General features: G+C 39.6%; 1 protein-coding gene across 1 annotated transcript in view; it reads left to right on the top strand.

The window, feature by feature from the left end:
- Positions 1–8,309: 8,309 nt before the first annotated feature.
- Positions 8,310–10,770, top strand: part of LOC128667036 (H-2 class I histocompatibility antigen, Q9 alpha chain) — a 215,021-nt gene continuing 212,560 nt past the window's right edge. Inside the window, exon 1 of the mRNA XM_053721900.1 lies at positions 8,310–8,423. Within this exon, the coding sequence (XP_053577875.1) occupies positions 8,372–8,423 (52 nt within the window). The 5' untranslated portion in view covers positions 8,310–8,371. The remainder of the gene's footprint in view (positions 8,424–10,770) is intronic.

Here is a 10,770-nt window from a genome sequence, read left to right as displayed (position 1 = left end):
TCTTGGGGCTCCAAGAGATTTTGGTATCTATGGCGTGAGGGGTGGCGGGCTGGTCTGCCTGGCAGTCAGTCCAGTCTTTGGCGGGTGCTAGTTCCCTCACTTCTGCAATTGGACTATGGCCATAAGTGAATGGGTTAATCTCCCCACGGGGTGGGAGAGTAGGTTAAGTAGCTTCTTGGACATGGGGTTCCTTGGAGCTTGGTGGTTTTTAAAGAATTAACGGACTTATTTAAGTCCAGGTGAATTTATACACGGCCTGGTCAACAAGAAAAGGGAGCTTAATGAATTAAGTTTGGGAGCTAGCATCTTCAGAGTTAATGGATTTTATATGGTTCAAAGATTTATTGATTTGGTGTTTTAAATTTGGTATTTAATAAACAGGCTGTGGCCAGTATTTTACCAAGCAACAAGTGTCTGTGTATTCTTTAATTGTTGAATGAGTTAAGGTAATTTAAGTTTATTAAAAGGGGACGGCAATCGACGACTCGGGGGGTCAAGAGATATATAAAGTAGGTTTGTATATACAAACATATAGATATATATATAAAGTAGGTTTGTATATACAAACATATAGAGATATATAAAGTAGGTTTGTATATACAAACATATAGAGATATATATAAAGTAGGTTTGTATATACAAACATATAGAGATATATAAAGTAGGTTTCTATATACAAACATATAGAGATATATATAAAGTAGGTTTGTATATACAAACATATAGATATATAAAGTAGGTTTGTACATACAAACATATAGAGATACTGTATATAAAGTAGGTTTGTATATACAAACATATAGAGATATATAAAGTAGGTTTGTATATACAAACATATAGAGATATATAAAGTAGGTTTGTATACACAAACATATAGAGATATATTAAGTAGGTAACTATACAAACATATAGAGATATATAAAGTAGGTTTGTATATACAAACATATAGAGATATATAAAGTAGGTTTGTATATACAAACATATAGATATATATAAAGTAGGTTTGTATATACAAACATATAGAGATATATAAAGTAGGTTTGTATATACAAACATATAGATATATATAAAGTAGGTTTGTATATACAAACATATAGAGATATATAAAGTAGGTTTGTATATACAAACATATAGAGATATATATAAAGTAGGTTTGTATATACAAACATATAGAGATATATAAAGTAGGTTTCTATATACAAACATATAGAGATATATATAAAGTAGGTTTGTATATACAAACATATAGATATATAAAGTAGGTTTGTACATACAAACATATAGAGATACTGTATATAAAGTAGGTTTGTATATACAAACATATAGAGATATATAAAGTAGGTTTCTTCTGTTAAGTGTGATCAGTCCACGGGTCATCATTACTTCTGGGATATTAACTGCTCCCCTACAGGAAGTGCAAGAGGATTCACCCAGCAGAGCTGCATATAGCTCCTCCCCTCTACGTCACTCCCAGTCATTCTCTTGCACCCAACGACTAGATAGGAGGTGTGAGAGGACTATGGTGATTATACTTAGTTTTATATCTTCAATCAAAAGTTTGTTATTTTAAAATAGCACCGGAGTGTGTTATTACCTCTCTGGCAGAGTTTGAAGAAGAATCTACCAGAGTTTTTGCTATGATTTTAGCCGGAGTAGTTAAGATCATATTGCTGTTTCTCGGCCATCTGAGGAGAGGTAAACTTCAGATCAGGGGACAGCGGGCAGATGAATCTGCATAGAGGTATGTAGCAGCTTTTATTTTCTGACAATGGAATTGATGAGAAAATCCTGCCATACCGATATAATGTCATGTATGTATACTTTACACTTCAGTATTCTGGGGAATGGTACTTCACTAGAATTACACTGTAAGAAGTACATAAAGCTGTTTAATAACTAGAAATTATGTTTAATGTTTTTGCTGGAATGTAAAATCGTTTTCATTTGCTGAGGTACTGAGTGAATAAATGTTTGGGCACCATTTTTCCACTTGGCAGTTGCTTATTCTTTTTCTGACAGTTTCTGTTCTCTCTCACTGCTGTGTGTGAGGGGGAGGGGCCGTTTTTTGGCGCTTTTGCTATGCATCAGATATTTCAGTCAGCAGCTCATTGTATTTCCTGCATGATCCGGTTCATCTCTACAGAACTCAGGGGTCTTCAAAACTTATTTTGAGGGAGGTAATTTCTCTCAGCAGAGCTGTGAGAATTATAGTTGACTGAGATAAAAAACGTTTATTCTGTAATTGTTTCCTGCTTTCAGAATTTGTTATCTTTGCTAATGGGATTAAACCTTTGCTAAAGTTGTGTTGTTTACAAGGATTGAGGCTATAACTGTTTCAATTTATTAATTTTCAACTGTCATAGATCTTCTGTGCTTCTTAAAGGCACAGTACGTTTTTAATATTATTCTAATTGAATTGTATTCCAAGTTGCAAGTTTATTTGCTAGTGTGTTAAACATGTCTGATTCAGAGGAAGATACCTGTGTCATTTGTTGCAATGCCAAAGTGGAGCCCAATAGAAATTTATGTACTAACTGTATTGATGCTACTTTAAATAAAAGTCAATCTGTACAAATTGAACAAATTTCACCAAACAACGAGGGGAGAGTTATGCCGACTAACTCGCCTCACGTGCCAGTACCTGCATCTCCCGCTCGGGAGGTGCGTGATATTGTAGCGCCGAGTACATCTGGCCGGCCATTACAAATCACATTACAGGATATGGCTACTGTTATGACTGAAGTTTTGGCTAAATTACCAGGACTAAGAGGTAAGCGTGATCACTCTGGGGTGAGAACAGAGTGCGCTGATAATATTAGGGCCATGTCAGACACTGCGTCACAGGTTGCAGAACATGAGGACGGAGAACTTCATTCTGTGGGTGACGGTTCTGATCCAAACAGACTGGATTCAGATATTTCAAATTTTAAATTTAAACTGGAAAACCTCCGTGTATTACTAGGGGAGGTGTTAGCGGCTCTGAATGATTGTAACACAGTTGCAATACCAGAGAAAATGTGTAGGTTGGATAAATATTTTGCGGTACCGACGAGTACTGAGGTTTTTCCTATACCTAAGAGAATTACTGAAATTGTTACTAAGGAGTGGGATAGACCCGGTGTGCCGTTCTCACCCCCTCCGATATTTAGAAAAATGTTTCCAATAGACGCCACCACACGGGACTTATGGCAAACGGTCCCTAAGGTGGAGGGAGCAGTTTCTACTTTAGCTAAGCGTACCACTATCCCGGTGGAGGATAGCTGTGCCTTTTCAGATCCAATGGATAAAAAATTAGAGGGTTACCTTAAGAAAATGTTTGTTCAACAAGGTTTTATATTGCAACCCCTTGCATGCATTGCGCCGATCACGGCTGCAGCGGCGTTCTGGATTGAGTCTCTGGAAGAGAACATTAGTTCAGCTACTCTGGACGACATTACGGACAGGCTTAGAGTCCTTAAACTAGCTAATTCATTCATTTCGGAGGCCGTAGTACATCTAACTAAACTTACGGCGAAGAATTCAGGATTCGCCATTCAGGCACGCAGGGCGCTGTGGCTAAAATCCTGGTCAGCTGATGTTACTTCTAAGTCTAAATTGCTTAATATACCTTTCAAAGGGCAGACCTTATTCGGGCCCGGGTTGAAAGAGATTATCGCTGACATTACAGGAGGTAAAGGCCATGCCCTGCCTCAGGACAAAGCCAAAGCTAAGACTAGACAGTCTAATTTTCGTTCCTTTCGTAATTTCAAAGCAGGAGCAGCATCAACTTCCTCTGCACCAAAACAGGAAGGAGCTGTTGCTCGCTACAGACAAGGCTGGAAACCTAACCAGTCCTGGAACAAGGGCAAGCAGACCAGGAAACCTGCTGCTGCCCCTAAAACGGCATGAATTGAGGGCCCCCGATCCGGGATCGGATCTAGTGGGGGGCAGACTTTCTCTCTTCGCCCAGGCTTGGGCAAGAGATGTCCAGGATCCCTGGGCGCTAGAGATAATATCTCAGGGATACCTTCTGGACTTCAAATACTCTCCTCCAAGAGAGAGATTTCATCTGTCAAGGTTGTCAACAATCCAGACAAAGAAAGAGGCGTTTCTACGCTGCGTACAAGAGCTCTTGTTAATGGGAGTAATCCACCCAGTTCCACGATCGGAACAGGGACAGGGGTTTTACTCAAATCTGTTTGTGGTTCCCAAAAAAGAGGGAACTTTCAGACCAATCCTGGACTTAAAGATCCTAAACAAGTTCCTAAGAGTTCCATCGTTCAAGATGGAGACTATTCGGACAATTTTACCTATGATCCAAGAGGGTCAGTACATGACCACTGTAGACTTCAAAGTGCTTGCCGCACCCTTCATTCCATTCAACACCCGTCAGTGGCTCAATGCATGGAGGTAATCGGCTTAATGGTAGCGGCAATGGACATAGTACCCTTTGCACGCCTACACCTCAGACCACTGCAACTGTGCATGCTAAGTCAGTGGAATGGGGATTACTCAGACTTATCCCCTTCTCTGAATCTGGATCAAGAGGCCAGAAATTCTCTTCTTTGGTGGCTTTCTCGGCCACATCTGTCCAGGGGGATGCCATTCAGCAGACCAGACTGGACAATTGTAACAACAGACGCCAGCCTTCTAGGTTGGGGTGCCGTCTGGAATTCTCTGAAGGCTCAGGGACAATGGAGTCAGGAGGAGAGTCTCCTGCCAATAAACATTCTGGAATTGAGAGCAGTTCTCAATGCCCTCCTGGCTTGGCCCCAGTTGACAACTCGGGGTTTCATCAGGTTTCAGTCGGACAACATCACGACTGTAGCTTACATCAACCATCAGGGAGGGACAAGAAGCTCCCTAGCTATGATGGAAGTATCAAAGATAATTCGCTGGGCAGAGTCTCACTCTTGCCACCTGTCAGCAATCCACATCCCGGGAGTGGAGAACTGGGAGGCGGATTTCTTAAGTCGTCAGACTTTTCATCCGGGGGAGTGGGAACTTCATCCGGAGGTCTTTGCCCAAATACTTCGACGTTGGGGCAAACCAGAGATAGATCTCATGGCGTCTCGACAGAACGCCAAGCTTCCTCGTTACGGGTCCAGATCCAGGGATCCAGGAGCAGTCCTGATAGATGCCCTGACAGCACCTTGGGACTTCAGGATGGCTTACGCGTTTCCACCCTTCCCGATGCTTCCTCGATTGATTGCCAGAATCAAACAAGAGAGAGCATCAGTGATTCTAATAGCACCTGCGTGGCCACGCAGGACTTGGTATGCAGATCTGGTGGACATGTCATCCTGTCCACCTTGGTCTCTACCTCTGAAACAGGACCTTCTGATACAGGGTCCCTTCAAACATCAAAGTCTAACTTCTCTGAAGCTGACTGCTTGGAAATTGAACGCTTGATTTTATCAAGACGTGGGTTTTCTGAGTCAGTTATTGATACCTTAATACAGGCTAGGAAACCTGTTACCAGAAAGATTTACCATAAGATATGGCGTAAATACCTATATTGGTGTGAATCCAAAGGTTACTCTTGGAGTAAGGTTAGGATTCCTAAGATATTGTCTTTTCTACAAGAAGGTTTAGAAAAGGGTTTATCTGCTAGTTCATTAAAGGGACAGATCTCAGCTCTGTCCATTCTGTTACACAAACGTCTGTCAGAAGTTCCTGACGTCCAGGCTTTTTGTCAGGCTTTGGCCAGGATTAAGCCTGTGTTTAAAACTGTTGCTCCACCATGGAGTTTAAACCTTGTTCTTAATGTTTTACAGGGCGTTCCGTTTGAACCCCTTCATTCCATTGATATAAGGTTGTTATCTTGGAAAGTTCTATTTTTAATGGCTATTTCCTCGGCTCGAAGAGTCTCTGAGTTATCAGCCTTACATTGTGATTCTCCTTATTTGATTTTTCTTTCGGATAAGGTAGTTCTGCGTACTAAACCTGGGTTCTTACCTAAGGTAGTTACTAACAGGAATATCAATCAAGAGATTGTTGTTCCTTCTTTATGCCCAAATCCTTCTTCGAAGAAGGAACGTCTACTGCACAACCTGGATGTAGTCCGTGCTCTAAAATTTTACTTACAGGCAACTAAGGAATTTCGACAAACGTCTTCTCTGTTTGTCGTTTACTCTGGGCAGAGGAGAGGTCAAAAAGCTTCTGCTACCTCTCTTTCTTTTTGGCTTCGTAGCATAATTCGTTTAGCTTATGAGACTGCTGGACAGCAGCCTCCTGAAAGGATTACAGCTCATTCTACTAGAGCTGTGGCTTCCACTTGGGCCTTTAAGAATGAGGCCTCTGTTGAACAGATTTGCAAGGCTGCAACTTGGTCTTCGCTTCATACTTTTTCCAAATTTTACAAATTTGACACTTTTGCTTCATCGGAGGCTATTTTTGGGAGAAAGGTTCTTCAGGCAGTGGTTCCTTCTGTATAAAGAGCCTGCCTATCCCTCCCGTCATCCGTGTACTTTTGCTTTGGTATTGGTATCCCAGAAGTAATGATGACCCGTGGACTGATCACACTTAACAGAAGAAAACATAATTTATGCTTACCTGATAAATTCCTTTCTTCTGTAGTGTGATCAGTCCACGGCCCGCCCTGTTTTAAGGCAGGTAAATATTTTTTAATTTATACTCCAGTCACCACTTCACCCTTGGCTTTTCCTTTCTCGTTGGTCCTTGGTCGAATGACTGGGAGTGACGTAGAGGGGAGGAGCTATATGCAGCTCTGCTGGGTGAATCCTCTTGCACTTCCTGTAGGGGAGCAGTTAATATCCCAGAAGTAATGATGACCCGTGGACTGATCACACTACAGAAGAAAGGAATTTATCAGGTAAGCATAAATTATGTTTTGTATATACAAACATATAGAGATATATAAAGTAGGTTTGTATACACAAACATATAGAGATATATTAAGTAGGTAACTATACAAACATATAGAGATATATAAAGTAGGTTTGTATATACAAACATATAGAGATATATAAAGTAGGTTTGTGTATACAAACATATAGAGATATATAAAGTAGGTTTGTGTATACAAACATATAGATATATAAAGTAGGTTTGTATATACAAACATATAGAGATATATAAAGTAGGTTTGTATATACAAACATATAGAGATATATAAAGTAGGTTTGTATATACAAACATATAGAGATATATAAAGTAGGTTTGTATATACAAACATATAGAGATATATAAAGTAGGTTTGTATATACAAACATATAGAGATATATAAAGTAGGTTTGTATATACAAACATTTAGAGATATATAAAGTAGGTTTGTATATACAAACATTTAGAGATATATAAAGTAGGTTTGTATATACAAACATATAGAGATATATAAAGTAGGTTTGTATATACAAACATATAGAGATATATAATGTAGGTTTGTATATACAAACATATAGAGATATATAAAGTAGGTTTGTATATACAAACATATAGAGATATATAAAGTAGGTTTGTATATACAAACATATAGAGATATATAAAGTAGGTTTGTATATACAAACATATAGAGATATATAAAGTAGGTTTGTATATACAAACATATAGAGATATATAAAGTAGGTTTGTATATACAAACATATAGAGATATATAAAGTAGGTTTGTATATACAAACATATAGAGATATATAAAGTAGGTTTGTATATACAAACATATAGAGATATATAAAGTAGGTTTGTATATACAAACATATAGAGATATATAAAGTAGGTTTGTATATACAAACATATATAGATATATATAAAGTAGGTTTGTATATACAAACATATAGAGATATATAAAGTAGGTTTGTATATACAAACATATAGAGATAAAGTAGGTTTGTATATAAAAACATATAGAGATAAAGTAGGTTTGTATATACAAACATATAGAGATATATAAAGTAGGTTTGTATATACAAACATATAGAGATATATAAAGTAGGTTTGTGTATACAAACATATAGAGATATATAAAGTAGGTTTGTATACACAAACATATAGAGATATATAAAGTAGGTTTGTATATACAAACATATAGAGATATATAAAGTAGGTTTGTATATACAAACATATAGAGATATATAAAGGGTATAAAATAACATGGTGGTTTCTTATACAATAGCTGCTGGTTTTGGGTTTTACTTTCACTCTTGGCTTTTGCAAACTTATCTACTGTTTTCTGCCTGGTATTTAGTGACCTGTCTCTTGTCTGTTTCTATTGGCTAGAGGCTAAATCACTATCCAATCAGCATGCATCAGCTCCACCCTCTGTGTAAAGTGCAAGCAATTATTTATCTGGTTTCTGACTTGTTGTGACTGACTGCAGCTTCTGAGCATGGAGTCTTGTTGCTGACTTTATCATATAAACATCTGCAGAAAGATCATGTGTCCCCTCCTCCTACTGCTCATTCTGGGGGTATCTGGGGCTTACTGTGGTGAGTACATGAGGAGAGGGTCACTGTGCTATGTTATTTATGTATAGAGTGTAAGCTCTGCAGGTCAGGGCCTCTCCTGCCTTTGCCTTATGGTGTCAGTCACTGCTTATTGTCACTGCAAGATCTATATTATCCCTGTATGTTAAGTTTGTGTGAGTATGTGAGGAAAGGGTCACTGTGCTATGTTATTTATGTATAGAGTGTAAGCTCTGCAGGTCAGGGCCTCTCCTGCCTTTGCCTTATGGTGTCAGTCACTGCTTATTGTCACTGCAAGATCTATATTATCCCTGTATGATAAGTCTGTGTGAGTATGTGAGGAGAGGGTCACTGTGCTATGTTATGTATGTATAGAGTGTAAGCTCTGCAGGTCAGAGCCTCTCCTGCCTTATGGTGTCAGTCACTGCTTATTGTCACTGTGAGATCTATATTATCCCTGTATGATAAGTCTGTGTGAGTATGTGAGGAGAGGGTCACTGTGCTATGTTATGTATAGAGTGTAAGCTCTGCAGGTCAGGGCCTCTCCTGCCTTATGGTGTCAGTCACTTGCTGCTTATTGTCACTGTGAGATCTATATTATCCCTGTATGTTAAGTTTGTGTGAGTATGTGAGGAAAGGGTCACTGTGCTATGTTATTTATGTATAGAGTGTAAGCTCTGCAGGTCAGGGCCTCTCCTGCCTTTGCCTTATGGTGTCAGTCACTGCTTATTGTCACTGCAAGATCTATATTATCCCTGTATGATAAGTCTGTGTGAGTATGTGAGGAGAGGGTCACTGTGCTATGTTATGTATGTATAGAGTGTAAGCTCTGCAGGTCAGAGCCTCTCCTGCCTTATGGTGTCAGTCACTGCTTATTGTCACTGTGAGATCTATATTATCCCTGTATGATAAGTCTGTGTGAGTATGTGAGGAGAGGGTCACTGTGCTATGTTATGTATAGAGTGTAAGCTCTGCAGGTCAGGGCCTCTCCTGCCTTATGGTGTCAGTCACTTGCTGCTTATTGTCACTGTGAGATCTATATTATCCCTTTATGATAAGTCTGTGTGAGTATGTGAGGAGAGGGTCACTGTGCTATGTTATGTATAGAGTGTAAGCTCTGCAGGTCAGGGTCTCTCCTGCCTTATGGTGTCAGTCACTGCTGCTTATTGTCACTGTGAGATCTATATTATCCCTGTATGATAAGTCTGTGTGAGTATGTGAGGAGAGGGTCACTGTGCTATGTTATGTATAGAGTGTAAGCTCTGCAGGTCAGGGCCTCTCCTGCCTTATGGTGTCAGTCACTGCTTATTGTCACTGTGAGATATATATTATCCCTGTATGATAAGTCTGTGTGAGTATGTGAGGAGAGGGTCACTGTGCTATGTTATGTATAGAGTGTAAGCTCAGCAGGTCAGGGCCTCTCTTGCCTTATGGTGTCAGTCACTGCTTATTGTAACTGTGAGATCTATATTATCCCTGTATGATAAGTCTGTGTGAGTATGTGAGGAGAGGGTCATTGTGCTATGTATGTATAGAGTGTAAGCTCTGCAGGTCAGGGCCTCTCCTGCCTTATGGTGTCAGTCACTTGCTGCTTATTGTCACTGTGAGATCTATATTATCCCTGTATGATAAGTCTATGTGAGTATGTGAGGAGAGGGTCACTGTGCTATGTTATGTATAGAGTGTAAGCTCTGCAGGTCAGGGCCTCTCCTGCCTTATGGTGTCAGTCACTGCTTACTGTCACTGTGAGATCTATATTATCCCTGTATGATAAGTCTATGTGAGTATGTGAGGAGAGGGTCACTGTACTATGTTATGTATAGAGTGTAAGCTCTGCAGGTCAGGGCCTCTCTTGCCTTATGGTGTCAGTCACTTGCTGCTTATTGTCACTGTGAGATCTATATTATCCCTGTATGATAAGTCTGTGTGAGTATGTGAGGAGAGGGTCACTGTGCTATGTTATGTATAGAGTGTAAGCTCTGCAGGTCAGGGCCTCTCCTACCTTATGGTGTCAGTCACTGCTTATTGTCACTGTGAGATCTATATTATCCCTGTATGATAAGTCTGTGTGAGTATGTGAGGAGAGGGTCACTGTGCTATGTTATGTATGTATAGAGTGTAAGCTCTGCAGGTCAGGGCCTCTCCTGCCTTATGGTGTCAGTCACTTGCTGCTTATTGTCACTGTGAGATCTATATTATCCCTGTATGATAAGTCTGTGTGAGTATATGAGGAGAGGGTCACTGTGCTATGTTATGTATAGAGTGTAAGCTCTGCAGGTCAGAGCCTCTCCTGCCTTATGGTGTCAGTCACTGCTTATTGTCACTGTGAGATCTATATTATCCCTGTATGATAAGTCTGTGTGAGTATATG

Source organism: Bombina bombina, chromosome 7 (genome assembly GCF_027579735.1).
Source record: "Bombina bombina isolate aBomBom1 chromosome 7, aBomBom1.pri, whole genome shotgun sequence".
Taxonomy (NCBI): domain Eukaryota; kingdom Metazoa; phylum Chordata; class Amphibia; order Anura; family Bombinatoridae; genus Bombina; species Bombina bombina.
The sequence above is the reverse complement of the archived record's forward strand: the minus strand, read 5'-3'. Positions and strand labels throughout refer to the sequence as shown.